Raw genomic sequence first — 16,597 nt, forward strand, 5'->3', positions numbered from 1 at the left:
TCTGAATGTCAGCTGGTGGTAGAAAGGCGGGAAAGACCGTAAACAAAACAGGTCACATTTTCCCAGTCCAGTAAAAGTAATTTATTTAATAGCTTATTCAATTAGGTTCTCTTCTACCAGCGTGCACGAAAAATGTCCGAAAACATTGACGATTTGGATGTGGACGAGCTGGAACAGTTGCTGTTAGAAAATTACAAAGAAAACGAAGCGGAACATGAACGGGAACAGTTAAATCGCTCCTCCTCCACCGGTAGCGGCGATGATGGTGGTGTTCCGCAACGGAAACTAACTCTCGAAGGATCCAACTTTCTCGTGGGTGATACGGACAGCAACATTAGCCCGGAAACACCTTCAGCAGCGAAAGCCGAAGCGCCCGTGACTGGTGACGCTGATCTCGATTCGTCCGATGATGAAGAAACGAGAAACTTTCTCGAGCGCAAGTACAACCAGTACGGACGACAGATCAACGATTTGCTGAAAACGAAGGAGGCGGAAAAAACGGACCAAGCCCTGTCGACATGGGTCGATCGGAAGCTGTGGCAAATCAATCGCAGCTCGCCACAAACACCTTCGGCAGGGACTGGTGGTGCAGCGGAACAATCAAACACCCCCGTTACGAAGGCAACTGGACAGCTTGGCACCAGCAAGCCTACCAGCACAGCAACACAGTCCCCTGTCGGCAATGGCAGCATCCCGACCGTGTTTCAGGCAACCGTTCACACCGATCCCATCTTCGGGCTGCGCATAGTACATCCGCTCATATCCAGCCAAACGCTCCAGGAGCGGATGGAAGGTAAGCGGGCGGTCCCGTTCATGCGGCTGCGCAACTTTATCGAAACGGTCGATCTGCAGCAGGACTGGGCAATTGGCGGGGTGCTGATTAGCAAATCGCCCACCAAAACCACCTCCAAAGGCAAACAGTTTTCCATCTGGAAGCTGAGCGATCTGCACGGCGACATCAAGATGGTGACGCTGTTCATGTTCGGGCAGGCGTTTAAGGATCTGTGGAAAACGGCCGAAGGTACGGCACTGGCCGTACTGAACCCGAACGTGCTGAACAATAACAATGAAAAAAGCATCGAGGCCACGCTGTCGATCGATCGCGCTACGAAGGTGATGGTGCTGGGACAGTCGCGCGATTTGGGCACCTGCCGGAGTCGCAAGAAGAATGGCGATCGCTGTACCTCCATCGTAAACTTGGGCAAGTGTGAGTACTGTGTGTACCATATAAAGCAGGAGTACAACAAGGCAAGCAATCGGGGCGGTCTGCTAACGTCGACCGGTGGGCGAGGGTTGAACGAGCTGCGGAACAAGGTGCTCGGCAAGAACGAGGTGTTTTACGCCGGGCAAAGCTTTAGCGCGGTAAAAGCGGTCAAACATCCGAAGCAGATCGAGAAGGATCGTAACCGCATGATGACGCTGTCCGATTACTTCCGCTCGCCGTTTGAGGGTGCAAGTGGGGGAAGTGGTACGTCCGGGGCTGCCTCCCCATCATCATCATCATCGTCCTCGTTGCCGTCTTATCGTGCCGCTGCGCTCGTCGCCGCCAAACCGCCCAAATCGTCTGCCTCTCGGGTGGAGTTGAACGTTGAGCAGCGGAAGAAAGATTTCCAACGGCTGCAAAGTCTGGGCGTATCGACCGAATCGCTTCAAGCACTGAAGTCCTCCACCCCAGCAACGACGCCATCGCAACCGACAACCGTCTCCCAAAGCGGAGGAACGCCATCCTCCAACTCGTTAGCAACTCGAAAGTTCAGCCTCGAAACGGTACCGAAACTGAGCCGCGATTCGTTCGACATCGATTTCACCGCCAAGAAGGTGTCGCTCAAGCAAGCGCTCCAATCGCGGGCCCGTGCGGCGGCCATCATCAAGCAAAAGCCGCTCGAAAAGGCGAACCCGAACTTTATCAAGTACCGCGGGACGGAACAGGGCAAGAAGCGGGTGCTGGAGGAGCTGTCGAAGTCGAATGTGGCCACACCGGACGGGGAGGAAAATGCGGCCAAGCGCCCGAAGCTGCAGCCCTCCGAGGAGGACGAAAAGGAGCGGGCGCGGAAGGAGCACATGGCACGGATCATTGCGGCGTCCTCCTCCCACCAGGATCTGGTGGTGGCGAGGGAAAACGAACACCAGGAGGAGTACTTCAAGTCGCTGGAGCGCAAGGAAGCGATGGAGGAGAAAATGCTCAACACGTTCAAGATGGCGTGCAAGGCGGTCAGCTGTGCGCAGTGCAAGTACATTGCGTTTTCGGCCGCCGACCGGTGCAAGACGGAGGGCCATCAGCTGCGGGTACACGATGCGGAGAAGCGTTTCTTCCGCTGTGCCGATTGTGGCAATCGGACGGTCAGCTTGTTCCGGATACCGAAGGTAAGTTGCAAGGCTTGCCAAAGCTCGCGCTGGGAACGGTGCGCCATGATGCGGGAGAAGCGTGGCATACAGGTAGGGGATGTGCTGTCGATACGCGGCGACGAGGAGAAGTATTTGGGCAGTTTGGCGGGCGCTAGTGCAAGTTTGAATCTGCTCGTGCCGGAGGAGAGCTGAGGTTGGTGCACCTAGGAAGAGAGACTTTGTGTAAATTAAGGCAAGATAAATTGATTGAAATAAATGTAAAACATGTTGACTGATACATAAACTCACCTTCTTGGAGCCTCTTTTACAGGGCACTACGTTCTCATTGTTTCCATTTAGCCCTCTTGTAACCGCTTTTTTATGTATGAATGATGCTTTTATTGACTCTTCTTCCTACGAGAGCACTGAATACAGTTTTGTATACCAAAAACGATGCGAAATGTCTGAGTGTTTGCTGGAGCTATTATCGGTTATCATTAACTTGTCAGTTTTCTCTGTTCGAATATCATCACTAGGCGCTAAACATGGGTGTGTTTGTGTTTCTTTTGTTTTCGTGTTGATGAAGATGAGGTATTACCGTTATTACTGATATTTCGCTGAATGATTGTTGGTTTAATTTAGTTGTAAAAATGATGTTGCTTGCGAATAAATATATGTGTGGCCCCCCGTTTCCAACCATTAGGGAAAGCGTGGCCAAAAATGAGCGATGAATGAGAATAGAAAGTAGTTGAGAGCAGTGCTGCAAAATGTCACTGTCAATGTCATGAAAAAATCTGACTGCAACAAAATCCATGTCAGCGTCACGTACTCAATGGTGATAATCAGAGGTGATACTCAAAACGAATGGTGTGATAAATGCATGCTTCGTGACATTAATGCGACCATCGCTTGGTCAGCTTCTAGGTCATGACTTTTTTTACTGTGATCAGTTCCGCAAAATGTCATAGTTATGACAAATTTTGGCCGAAACAAAATGTCATGTCAGCGTCACGAGCTCTACTGTGATGATCAGAGGCGAGACTCAAACAGTTGGTGCGACCGTCACATGCTTGGTGACATTTTGTACAACCAACTCTTGGTCAATCACTTGGTCGCGATATTTTCAGTCGGTGATCATCGCGATAGTCATGGGAGATATGTGGGGCGTGTGAGTGGTTCCAAGAAACAAAATGAGCATGTCTTCTCGCTCTGTTTGACCCTACAGACAATCAACAGATCGACAAAAAATGTCATGACCAAGTGAGTAATCAAGAGTTGGGTGCTAAATAAAATGTCACCAAGTATGTTGATTGATCCACCAACTGTTTGAGTCTCACCTCTGATCATCTCAGATGTTTACGTGAGCTGATTTGAGCTTCGTTTCAGTCGTGAGTAGTGGTGACTGAAACAGATGCATTTGGCAGCACTGTTCACAGCCGGAAAAAAGTCATGATTATGCTTGTGGCGACATTAAGCTCAGCTTGTGAGTCAGAGATTCCCATTTGACTCAAGCACTCGCATGTCGCTTTCCGCATGTCATGACTTACTTTCATTGAGTATCAGCAATGACCATCAAGCTACCACGGATGTGTTCATTGTTTTCATTGGTGAACACCTCGTGATGCTCATGACATTTTGCAGCACTAGTTTAGAGTACATATATTAGTAATGGCCAGCAACTCTTCTGAAGGGAGTGTGGCCTAATTTTTTTGTATATTGCCCTTATACCTAATTCCTAAACGATGAATAATAATGGCCTTAAAATGATGCGCAGGGAGCCAAAATTCCGTCCAACTTGGACGGAAGGCTACTATGATTTGGTTGAATAGAGTAGGGGACAGTAGTAAATTCTTTGTCGCTTTTGGTTTCAATGCCAAACCCCCCTGGTGGTTTCCTCTAAGCCAGATGGGGTGTGTGTGTGCCTACAAAGGAAGGACAATTTAGTCTTGTTTTTCTACTACGCGCTACGCCACCGCTTCTACTGCCGTGAGGTTACAAACGTTCTGTTATGGAGCATGATGTGAGATTACAATCAGTCTGTTCTGGAATTGTTTGATATTTGTTCATTTCGTTCTCTCGTGTTTGAGTATTTCATAAGGTGAGTGGGTTGAGTCCTAAGTAGAGAGGTCCTAATAGCGAGCAAACAGCTAATGCGTCCTCTGCTCCAGAGAAGCAGTGCTCTAGCTAACTGCAGACTAAGAAAAAGGCTTTTTAATCGCCAGTGCTTTGGTGCGATTTGCAAGGAAACACGGGAAAGAATAAGAATATTTTACAGCCCTGCACTGTCCTGAAACCTATCCTTTCACCATGGGATGGGGCGCAGCAGACAGAACTAAAGCGACTAGCAGAGCGCTCATGCGTCATGAGACTTGGTGTGTTGTGCCTGTGCTACCGTTACTGCTAAGGCAAGAGGGAAGCTTTCTTTTGTTACGTTTTGTTTTGTCCTTTACTTTACCAGTTGTTGAGAAAATCAAACCCTTTACTGTTGCCAAGCAGGCTGTTCAGCTCGTCGTAGTTCTTGTCGTCCTCCTCCACGGACGAGGACTGCGCACGGTGAAGGCACTCGTTTTTGGCGCTCTTGGTGAACAGGTTCACCTTGTCGTTGTCCGCATCGAACTCGTCCTGCTCGAGCGCTCCGCCATCGAGCTCGTCACTGCCATTGATCGAAGCAGCCGATGCGGCTGTCGTCATCTCCAGTGCGGTCGACTGGTTGAAGATGAGATTGTTAAACTTGCTCAGGAAGCCGGCCCCGGTTGCCTTGGTACCGTACGCCTCCTCCGTCAGGATGATGTTCTGCTCGCTGTCGTACGCCGGCAGTTCCTTCGCCTTCGTCGCTGCCGCCCCGTCGCGCCCCTTCGCCAGCGGACCGCCGTTCGCGTCGTCCGGTTTCGGTGATTTGAGCAGCAGCTTCTTGGCCAGCAGCCCGGCCGCCGCCTTCACGCTGACGTCGTGCGGCTTCTTCGCGTCCGGTTCGGCCCGGTCCGGTGGGAAGAGGGTGAGATTGATTTGGCTTTTGGTTTTGTGCGAGAACGGCGCCGAATGTTCGTCCCGGTACAGGCCCACACTGTCGTCCGTGATCACCTTACGGCCGGTGCGCACGTACTGGAACGTTTGCAGCCGTTTGCCATCGTACCGGTTGGCGTTGCGGTCTTCCTCCCCGCCTCCCCCGGTGGTGGGATCGTCATCATCCGTGCCCAGGATTCGCTGCAGCGAATCGGTCGATGTGGAAAAGTTGTCAAAGTACTTCAGTGCCAGCTCCGGCTTGATGATGGTTTCGTTCACTATCTCCATCTGCTCCTCGCGGCTCAGATCCTCCCAGATGTGCTCGTACGCGCCGCGTATTTCGTCGATGTCGAGGGCGATCTTTTTCGAGATTTCGTTCAGATTCGCAAAGTAATCCGACACGTACGTGCGGTCCAGTGTGGAGTCCATCGTGCGCCAAGGCTAACTGCGGAATGGGCGGTGGCGAAATTGTTTAGCGGGGCTGTGCCTTACATTAGCGCCCGAAAGAAAGAGGGCCCTTTCGATGCGGTTTCGCAAGCGATGGGCGCTCGCGTTCACCAGATGCCAATAGCCTCTTACGCTTATATAGATGGCAATCAGAGCGTGTCCGACACTGGGCTATGGTGCTGCTGCTGCTGCTGGGGAGGAGAGCTGCCCTTTGGTATGTGATCGGGTGCCCCGTCGATTACCCCCGCTTTAGCCGAACCGTGCGCGAGTGTTCTCGCTCAATTAATTGACCGTTTCATCGCTAATACCCAGCCCAGCAGATACAGAAGCGACTCAATCCCCCCACATACACAGGCACACACTACACTCTAGCCTAAATTAAAGAACGCGTTTGAGAAGTGGAACGCCTTTTTGTTGGGTGAAAAACTATTTTGTTATGACACTGTTTGACGTCGCCGTCACGGTAGGGAAGAAAAGGTAAATATTATGGCCGACTTGAGGGTTTGCGTTTATGCTGCATGGTGGAGAAGCTCATTGGCCGGATTGGCCTCGTGACGATACGTGGGGACAGGGAAAAGAATGAAAAAATCTTCATCTTTCAACGAATTTATAAGATTTTGGATTAGAAAAACTAACAAACGATTAACTTGGGATTAAATCCTATTTTAGCGTGTAATTAATCATCATTCTCGATGTAAATAAACAGAGTAAGCCATCCTCCGCATGCTGCACCGAAAGTAATATGCAGAGCAAAACGCATGTTAGCTTTCAATAAAATTATTTGTTTTATTGGATAACACTAAATTGGTTTTGCTATCGTGAATTTGCTGTAGGGCGTATCGTTTTGTTGCTGTAGCCAATTAGAACAAACACACTCATGGGTAAGTATCTTGCAAGAAGCGGGTATTTTGCTCCTCTAGTCCTCATTAACCTGTAGATGGACACACCAGCGATGTTCTATTGATTTGTCCTCTTTTTAGAGACGGAAAAAGCTGTATAACCAATAGTTATGGCAGATCGGAACGCACACACCTGGATGTAGATGCATGAATGCATATCCTCCCGTTCGAGAAGCTTGATGAACTTTTTCTTCCCTTTACCACCAATGCCAAACTATGATCCCAGGTGGTGTGGTGTGTCTGTATTGTAGTTGGATTTGTTTTGTTTTTTTTTTTCAACGGTCTGGATTTCTCTTTATTTCGCGAAGGGTAATGCTCTCCAGGGGTTTTAAATATTATTTAGTTTGCTTTTCATTTCTACAGCAGGGTGGCAGGTGTGGGATGATATGCCACCGTTTAGACTGGAGCCTTCTCGACCAGTTTGAACCAGTGTCCGCATTCGCAACGCTTCGGCTGGCCCTAAAATGGAACAAAAATAGAACACAAAGGTGTTATTTATATGTGCGATGGGTTGCACTAAAACGTTGATTTGATGTTGAATTTGATTCTTCCACCCACCTGGTGCAGCCACATCCACTGGACATAGGTCTGGTCTTCCTCGCCTGGAGAAGACAAAGGAAAAAGGAACGTTCAGGTGAGATCAATCGATCATGCACGATCCGACATAAGGGAGGGGCGTTAGTCAACACTTACAAACACAGCCGACTAGACGAGCATCGAATGCCGATGGAATCAGGTTCGGGCTATCCTTGGTGCCCGGTCCGCGCTTGAACACACGCATATCGAACGGATCTGGGTTGCCTGCCTGCTTCGCCAGCAGCTCACGCTTCTCGATACCGGTGGCATGCTCGATCGGGTCGTTCATCACTGCAAGAGAAAAGGTGCATCAGCCGAATGCAAACCAAAGGGTCAGAGAAACGTTTTTCTTCCGCTGTGCCGGATCCTGCGGCTGATAAAAAAACACCATCACGTCGCCTCCAGCACAGCCAGACAAGTGTCAAGTGTTGCTGAAGAGCGGGGGATGGGTCGCCGTACAGCGGGAAGGTGTTTTAGTGACCTTCCGGACATTTTTTCGGTCCAAGCTGGTCTCGATTGATGGCGATCGTACTTCCGGCACTGCATATTCACGCCTTTCATCCTTTTCCGATGCGAAGGATGCGGATTTTTGCCCTTCCAAATTACGTAAGCACACATACACAGGGCCCGCCGCTGTCTCTCACTTCGGTCAGACAGAAGTTTTCGATCGCTCCATCCGTCTCACACACACGCACGCGGAACGACGATGTGTGTTGTGCAATATATTTCGGGGGGCACCGAGAAGAACTTACTTTTGCAAAATCGAACGGGCGTGTAGGTCACGTTTCGCTTGGCCGCAGCCAGCACAATTCTTCCGCACAGCGACGCCATTGGTGTGGATGCTTTTGCACGCGACGGGGAAACGATGTGAAAAAGTGTGCCTTTTCGTCGTCGGCCTGGGATTGCACTTTTCGTAAAGAGTTTTCTCACCGACTGCGATTGCTTTGACGTGCCGTGAGAGCGCGCCCAAGGTTGCTGGCGGGCTGACGGATGAAGGTGGCGTGACCGCGTGTGACGTTACGCTGGATGACAGAACGGCTCAGCTCAAAATGGCAGTTGTTTGCATGGGGGTTAAAAGAAAATAAAGGAGAAAAGGAGAAACAATTAAAAAGTTTGATATATTTAAAAAAAGATTGTTTGTGCTATAGAATATTGAAAATTATTTGATGAATCAACAATTCTTTATTTTACAAAATTGTCCCACTGGTTGATTTAAATGATAATGTAATTATATTGATCGAAAAATGAAATTTACACTGTAGGGTTGAGGGATCATGTAAACAATTCGTTGAATTTGAGAATCGATTTGTTGTTCTAGAAATTCCCATTTTGGTAGTGTTTTTGTGTGTAATATCAAGTGTATGTTTTATCGGTAGTTTCAATTATCTCAATGGATGTTACAAACAATTCGATTCGTAAGTATAGACACTTGTAAGATATGCTTTTCCACTCGTTTTGCCACAAAAAAAAACATCAAGCATACACAATTACCAGAACAAAACAAAGGTTTTATTCATGTTGTGCATTAAATCCCCCATCTCTAGTCCTTGTCCAGCTTTTTGTAGTGCGCAATCTTGACGCTGATCGCGTTCAGTATCTCCTTCGGCGACATCTTCTGATCGTCCTGGCAAACCTTCAGTATGCGCCCGCACTCCTGTATGAAGTAGCCCAGCTCCTTCTCGTCCACCGTCCGCTGGTGGGTGCCCTCGTGTGCCGGCGACAGGCATTTGTTGGTCAGCTGCGTGATCTGCACCTTTTCCGAGCTGAACGCTTCGTCCAAATCGAACAGCTCGAGTGGTGGCGCCGCCAGATCGCTAAAGATCGGCTGAAACACCTGTGCGAAAAAGGGCAGAATTCCCCATACGGGATGAGACATCGCCACCACCAAAACGGCACGTTGACCCGCGAAGGTCAAACGGCAGCCGCGCTCGGTACTTACCGCAAGCTGCAGCGGCGGCAGCGGTATCTCGAACTGCGGTTTGATGATCTTGAGCGGTTCATATTGCACGTCCAGCTTCTCGTACGTGCCGATAACATCGCGCAGCAGATCGTTGTTGATCGAGTAGAGCGACATATCGAATAGCTTCTTGAAGTCGGCCGGTATGTCGTAATCGAGCGAATCCATTAGGCAGATCTTGGGCTGCTCGGCCAGATAGATCGTGTCGGGTATGACGGCGTAGTCATTTATCTGTGAGGGCGAGAGAGGGAAGATATCGAAAAGAGCCCTATTTAATCATTTTTAACGCGACGGTACCGTAATACCGCGACGCCCGTACCTCCAGGTCGTTAAAGTCGGACGGTTTGAATTTAAACTCATCCTGCAGCACCATCGCCAGCAGACTGTCCCACAGCGCTGTGTTGACCTCGTTGCTGATGTACTTGTCCTGGAACATGTGTCCCGAACCGATGGCGACCAGCTTGCCGTTGTTTTCGTTCTGATAGTAGCCGGCCAGCGGCCGGTTGAACGGGTACACTACCGGACCGGTCGTGAGCAGCACGTTTGCCGGGCTAATAACGTTCATTGTCGCACCGAACGGATACACAAACTGTGCGGCACAGGAGAGTAAAAAGAACGAAAGCGATGAGAGAGAAAGAAAAAACCAGATCCGATGTCCAGGAACCACGTGGCACGATCATTAATTCTCCCGCCCTCCGAGATCGTGATCGGTTTAAAAATCGATTTGCCCACCTCGACTTTGTATTTATCGTCCATGAAATCAAACGACGTGAGAATGCTTTTGCTCCCTTCCAGCAGCAGATTGTTCATCGTGTCGCAGCTCACGCCGCCACTGATGAGGGCCTCCTTTGGGTGGAAATATTTGTAGTACTGCGGCCGCACAACGACATCTGCAGAGAGGGCAAAAGAAGGGTTGGGAGATGTGAGGATACTTTCTGAGCAGGAAAGCAGGAATAAGGACAGCGTTCTGTTCATACCGTTGTTAATGGTCATGCCATAGTCCTCCAGCAGGAAGTTTACGTTGGTGTTGAACTGCACTTCACCGCCCTCGCCCAGCAGCAGCAATAATCGTCCTCCATCATTAATATAGTCCTTAATTAGTGAGACGAGGAAAATTACTTGTTTTTTTTTTTACGTATTGCAACAGCTCAAATGACACGGCCCACGGCAAACGCTTACCTTCAGATGCTGAAACTCGGTCTCGGTAAATTTCTCCTGCGGTCCCGCCAGCACAAACACGGTGGCGGATTTTAGGATTTCGGGCGTGATCTCACTTTTGTTACTACCGGCGGGGCGGAAAAGGGAATGTTAGGATCCCTCTTAGCATACTCCCGCGGATGTGTGCTTCCCTCAACACATACCTTTCAACGCGATGGTTCACCTTCAGCTTTCTGTGCAGTGTCTTGTAGTTGTCGGCCAGCTTAAAGAGCTCGTTCTTCGAAACGTTGAACAGAATCGTTGCACTGCTCATCGTGCTGCGGGAAGTTTGTGTCTTGCCGCAGGTAATCCAGGTACTTCTTAATCACACACACACACACACACGCCGGTAGAGCTAAAATTCTATACCGTTGTAGGTTTATTCCAACATTCGGACGCTTTAGAACCAGCGCTTCTTGCTGCTTGCAAGAAAAACGCACATAAACAACAACGTCACGTGCCGAACGCTTCGAAAAACGTCCTACACGCAGAAAATCGCCGATTGTTTGGCAAAGGTGGGTTGCTATGGCAATGGTATTACGACGCCTGGCGGGTTAATAATATGAGCTGCTCCGTCCGTACGGGCGTTACGGCGAAGCGTTACGTGACAACCAACCAGCTGCGCCACGTGTGCCGCCACCGGGGGGTGCGTATCACTGCCATGGTGCGATACGGTAGCGTATCGAGCACATCTATCATTTGCGTAATTTTCTCGGAAGGTAACACATAGTGACTCGAGTTACTATCGTAGGTGTAACAAAAAAAAGAAGTTGCTCCATGCTGGAAATTTCCAAAATCATTTAAATGTCCTTTGGGAGCCATTATCGATTAAACGATGATTAACAAGCACAGCTGCGTGAACGAAACGCACGTGGTGTGTGTGTGTGCGTGTGTGAAGCACAGCTACAAAAAAAAAGATAAAAAAGGTCCCGCAAGGAGCTATTTTAAAAAATGGTTCCTTTTTTAACGGTCGTATTTTGCTCGCAACATTTCCTTCCAGTGCCTGGAGTCTTGTTAGCCATTTTTATCCGCTCCGCGATGGAGCTAAATTTGTGTACGGCTGCTGCAGCTTGCTTACTTGGTTTGTGACAGCGGTTCAAGAGGCAGCAAGTAAGTAAGTATTAAATGAAAGTGTTAAGCAATTTACGACTCTGTCAGCTTGGTTACGATTCATTTATCTTGCCCGTAGGATCGCTTACACGAGCTCTCTCTCCTTTTCTCTTGCTGCTTCGTCTTAAGACGCGGGTCAACACCAGCCCTGACACCATCCCTCGAGAACGTTACGCGAATCGTACGTACCACTGGCCAAAGTAAATGCAGATGGTACGGAAATACGGAGGGCTTGACCGATCGACCGGCGAACGACCACGACGTCGTTCACACTTGGCCGGGGTGGTCCACCACGTTTCCCGGGGCTCTGCAGTTCTTAGTGGTCTTAGCATCTGTGGTACGATAAAATCATGTTTAACATCTTGTATTACTGGCCCGCACTCGCGCTCTCCTCACTTCTGCCGCCTGTGGTGCAAATTCTATCGCACCTTTGGCTTTGGCAGTCCCCGACATGGATGGTCGTTTGCTCGGGCTGCACCAGGAACTTCACGCTCGATCGAGCTGTTTTTGGGTGCACATTTTAGGCATTCCCCTTTGCCAGTCCCCCGCAAAAGCTCTAATCGGTGTATCGAAAACCGATTCAGATAGTGCTAATTGGTAAGGGGTGGGGTAGATACTCCAACCCGTTTCTGGTGCTTCCGCTGGAAGCTGGACGAGCTCAGACGGGAAGAGGGTGGGTGGGAACGAGGGAAATCCGAAACCAATCGGTGGGTTCACGGTGGGTCGGCGGCGCCGAAATTCGGCCAGGAAACGCATCGGTTGGTGTGAATTTTATTATTTTGCAACCATTCGCCTTATCGCGTTTGGCTTATCTTCGATTTATGGCACCCGGTATCGATGGGTGACAGTGTACGCGCCTGGTTCTCGCGCGGTAGGTATCGCGGCCCCTGCGTCTTCCGCGCCGTTACAAATGCACGCCCTCGTACAAGGCTTCGTACAGGAGAGGGGCGGTTGAGAATGGGCGCGATTTTGCGAGCTGTCTGTGTGTGTGTGTGTGTGTGCGCCGTTGTGTTGTGTATGGTGGAATGAAATGTAAATGTCTTTCGCATCGCGTTTTAACATTTGGCTCCCAATTAACCCTTGAAGGTGTATGTGTGCAAATCGTCTTTTGGGGCAGATTTTTGTAAAGATAATTAGTGTTCTGCTTTGAAGGATGCATTTTGGAGGATATTGAGTATAGCATGCAGTGCTGTGATAGACAAGACCAAAAGAATGTTAGGTCAAAACGCGAAATATGCCAGACTTTAAAGATCCAGTGTGTATGCAAGCTATCTGTTGTTCGCTGGTGCGCTCTATATTAGAATTCAACTCCGTAACTTGGACGTCTACTAGAGCTGTTCGGATCAATAGACTAGAGTCGATCCAGCGTGGGTTTAGTAGATGTTCGGATCCTTTCACGATTATCGCTTCACCACTTCGACAGCTAGAGACAACATTTTGTCGGCATGGAGATTAGTGGAGAATTAAGACTAATTTCAAGTTTAGATATAATAATTTAATATCCGTTGAATAATTGCCAATAAAATGCAATATTGTTAAACTCTTTTATTGGTTTTGACCCAGTCTCAGGTGAATTGTTTGAGTCATGGTGAAGCCATCGGACGATAACGGCCATAAGGAATCGATAGCAGGAGATCGATTGAACATTTGTTATCATGTATCAATGTATTGTCTTGTTATGAGCGTTTAAAAACGCCCCTGAGTAGTGTAGTATATCAATGTATATTGACATAAACTACCAGAAATAAGACAATGGTTGTAAAAAGGTAGTAAAAATGTTTGGAAAAAGAATCTTGAATTCACATGAGTCGATATCTGACATGATCCGATGCTTAAATATTTGTTATTTGAGCTGAATTAGCAGAAATTGCATAATTGTTTGCAATAGTTTGTGTTTATTTTGATGTACTTGGCTAATTATTTATTCAGTGGTTTTAAAATAATTTCTATATGGGAGAAAATTCATACACCAAACGTACTAAAAAGCAATGACAAAATCAATGGTATAGAAATGTAAACACAACAGGAATAGTAGAATGGTAATATAAGGGAGCAATATAAAATATTGTTTCGTTTTTTGCACCATAATAAGTGTAAGTCTTTGTTCTTGATATTCGCGATCATTTTGTGCAAACCTCGACACATACCGTTCCAAAATTATGTTCAATAGCTTACGTTTCATCACTTTTCGAAATCCGGAAGATCGTTGGAATTGGTTTTGGATGATTACAATTGCCGAAGTTTTCAAGTAATAAAAATAAATTTTATTTTCTAAAAAATCTTAAATTTTCATTTTAAGTAAAATGAAACTAATACAATACTATCCACTTTCACCTCAAGAGTTAACGAGCCTCTTTACACCCCTTTAGCACGGTTCACTTCGCTTCGGTCAGTGGGGTAGATAGTGTGAACTTATTTATGCTGGTACTAGCGTAAGTATCGGCCACAACCATTCCAACCGGCATTTCGACGTTTAGTACACAAAGAAGAACAAAACCACCGTTCCGTTCCGTACACCTTTTTGCACAAGGAAATGCACTGCCACGGCCACCAAGAAACATGGGCCCTAGTGTGTATCTTTCTTAAATGTATATTTGTTCGAGCCTGTTACCAATTGTTGTTACAAGCGACAGCGAATTTGACAGTTTACATCGGCCCTGGTACATGGATTCGATTTGTAAGCTTTGTTGTAGCTTCGTTGCGTTACATTTGGCACTTTTTGAAAGCTTTAGCAAAGGCAAATAAAAGCAAAAACGAAAGCGCAATAAGTACCTACTGCTGCACGGACACGATCCACCAGCGGTCCTGTTGCGCCCAGTGATCGCGATGCCACGCGGTGGTAAGGGGTACGCATAAATATTCCACCCCGGTGGCACATGCTGAGCGTTGGGGGAGAGCCTGCCGATCGTGTGTGTGGATGGTGGCGTATGGTAGGTAAAGATCGGTGCTATACAGCTCGATCACCAAGCTAATGCTGTTCCCAGCTCTTTGGTTCTGTGTCCAGCACCTGGTGATGGTGTTGGTGTGTGGGATGTGAATCTTGTGCCACCAGGATCGGCTAGAGAATATGGAGCGATCAAGAACGATCTGCCCTAGCTGCAGATAGGCGCCGTTAGAATAGAAAATAGGGTAAAGGGAAGCACGAAATGAAACGAAACAAATTCTCCTTGGGGAGCCGTTTGGTTTGTTTCTCTTCTTTCTTCTCCTACATCCTCTATTCGCTCTGTGGCCCATTGTCCCCGTGGTTTAGTCGTTCCCTTGCTTGTCTCTTCGAGGGGTTATTTATTCCCAACAATTATGCTGCTCATGTTGTGACATAAATTTTCGTTAGTACTATGCTTCTCCTCTTCCGGGAACTCGGCTGGAGCTGCATGGGGAGGAGGGGACTGTTTTTGGTTCCCCCAAGGGGATGCCCATGCTCTCCTACTCACCGTGTAGGGAAAGTGCTGAAGTGAGTTATGGCTATTTGAACTGATTTGATTTTTATCACCATCGAAGATCTGGCGATCGTTTGCCTTCTTTGTACCATGCTGAGGCATTTTTTTGGGTTTTGGGAACGATTCGGTGGACAACAAGTGTGATCTATTGTGATTTGTTACAGTTATTTGCAATTTAAGCAGCAGCACGTCTGTACATTTTTTATCAGTTTGATGGATGAGATAAGTTGATTGCTTGCTTGCTCGTAAAGATTTAGCGAGACCTTGGGATATTACATTGACCTTGATTGGATAGGGGCTAATTCTGATTCCTTTGCTTGCTAATGCGGATGGAGCTGCTGACATTCCGAAGCAAAAGAAGGGACACTTCTTCAGGCTTTATTTTCAAAAGAAAATATGGCCTCTATGTTTGTGAAATAGGAGTAACTTAGTGGGACGCTTTGAGAGAAAAAGCCTTCCAGCGTATGCGTCGTTAGGCAAATATGAAAATAGCAAATGCAGTAGTGTCCCACAGGATTGTTGCAAAGTAAGCAACACAGCAAAAAAAAAAAAAAAACAAAACAAACGCTGGCACTCGAAAGAAAGCAACAGGAGATGCTCCTTGTCCATGTTACTTTCTATGGTGCTGCGAAATCATATGCCGCTGCCTGGGTCCAACTCAACCAACCGACCGACCGACGATGGATCCAATGGATCACAATCCGACGCGAATGTTGTTTAACCGTAATCGGATCCCCAACAAACTAATTATACTCAATAGAACGCTCAGCTATGCCGTGTTGTGCTCGGCTCGGGCGGGCCGTGGATCGTTGAAACACGGGTGGAAGCTGAAGCGGTCGATTCAGCAGCGTCCGTGTGGGTGACAAACGCGTGGCTTATCGCGAGATGCACATCGACAGCAAATTAATTTATGCACTCGTCCCAACGTCCACATCCACTCCCCCTGCATTTCCTAGCTGGGGTGACGCTTGGCCACTGTAAACAAATGGTTTGAGCGTGAGAATGTTTTGGAAAAAAGGGGGGCGGATTAGCGCTTGTGTGCTGACTTGCGGAGCTGGTTGGATCATGTACGATCGTACGAAATCGTGGCATTTCTTTTCAGTAAGAATTACATCATCTTTCAATTGGAATATTGTTGGAAGTGCTATTAGAACATGCCATTTATCATAGCTGTTGAGTGCCTTTTTATATTGAGTAGCTTGTTGTTCTATTGAGTGCCTAATATCATCAGATGGCACATGAACGAGTTACTGGGTTTAACATTTCGTCATGTTTCATAAATCGTATTAGTACAGGGCAGATGTGTCAAACTCATTTGTACGGCGAGCCTCCCCTTGTTCACACAAAAATCTATTTGTGGGCCGCAATATGTACATCGAATATCGATGATAAAGATGTCCCATTGCAAATATAGATTGCGTTAATCATAACTTCGTAGCGTCGCAGGACGCATACAGAACCCTCCGGGGCCTGCTTCAGGGTTTCCCGGGTTTCTGATACTTCTTGAACAACTTCTGGCGAAAACTGGATGATGACTTGATGGCTCTCTTGTTGGAATGTCTAATATCCAATTTGCAATGTGTTGTTTGCAAAACAGTCCAGAAAGTGTGCCAAAAGTATTGGAACTCCTGAAAATCGCTATAAAC

The 16,597-nt window shown here is 47.7% G+C and overlaps 4 protein-coding genes across 4 annotated transcripts; 1 reads left to right on the forward strand and 3 right to left on the reverse strand.

The window, feature by feature from the left end:
• Window positions 1-35: 35 nt before the first annotated feature.
• Window positions 36-3,005, forward strand: LOC120903828 (protein MCM10 homolog). The gene has a single exon (XM_040313470.1). It carries the CDS (start codon window positions 133-135, stop codon window positions 2,536-2,538), a length of 2,406 nt encoding a protein of 801 aa, XP_040169404.1. The 5' UTR covers window positions 36-132; the 3' UTR covers window positions 2,539-3,005.
• A 1,024-nt stretch (window positions 3,006-4,029) lies between these two features.
• LOC120902181 lies at window positions 4,030-6,232 on the reverse strand. The gene has a single exon (XM_040310726.1). The coding sequence runs from the start codon at window positions 5,755-5,757 to the stop codon at window positions 4,777-4,779; it is 981 nt and encodes a 326-aa protein (XP_040166660.1). The 5' UTR covers window positions 5,758-6,232; the 3' UTR covers window positions 4,030-4,776.
• Window positions 6,233-6,917: 685 nt separating this feature from the next.
• Window positions 6,918-8,199, reverse strand: LOC120902182 (cytochrome c oxidase subunit 5B, mitochondrial-like). Its single transcript, XM_040310729.1, has 4 exons — window positions 8,003-8,199; window positions 7,368-7,541; window positions 7,233-7,276; window positions 6,918-7,133 (listed from the first exon to the last, which is right to left on the reverse strand). Exons 1-4 carry the CDS (start codon window positions 8,079-8,081, stop codon window positions 7,071-7,073), a joined length of 360 nt encoding a protein of 119 aa, XP_040166663.1. The 5' UTR covers window positions 8,082-8,199; the 3' UTR covers window positions 6,918-7,070.
• A 312-nt stretch (window positions 8,200-8,511) lies between these two features.
• LOC120902420 (intraflagellar transport protein 52 homolog) lies at window positions 8,512-10,913 on the reverse strand. The gene is made up of 7 exons (XM_040311142.1): window positions 10,569-10,913; window positions 10,387-10,489; window positions 10,185-10,299; window positions 9,940-10,097; window positions 9,527-9,796; window positions 9,190-9,438; window positions 8,512-9,084 (listed from the first exon to the last, which is right to left on the reverse strand). The coding sequence occupies exons 1-7, from the start codon at window positions 10,676-10,678 to the stop codon at window positions 8,791-8,793; spliced, it is 1,299 nt and encodes a 432-aa protein (XP_040167076.1). The 5' UTR covers window positions 10,679-10,913; the 3' UTR covers window positions 8,512-8,790.
• Window positions 10,914-16,597: the final 5,684 nt, after the last annotated feature.

This window comes from Anopheles arabiensis, chromosome 3 (assembly GCF_016920715.1).
Source record: "Anopheles arabiensis isolate DONGOLA chromosome 3, AaraD3, whole genome shotgun sequence".
Lineage (NCBI taxonomy): Eukaryota > Metazoa > Arthropoda > Insecta > Diptera > Culicidae > Anopheles > Anopheles arabiensis.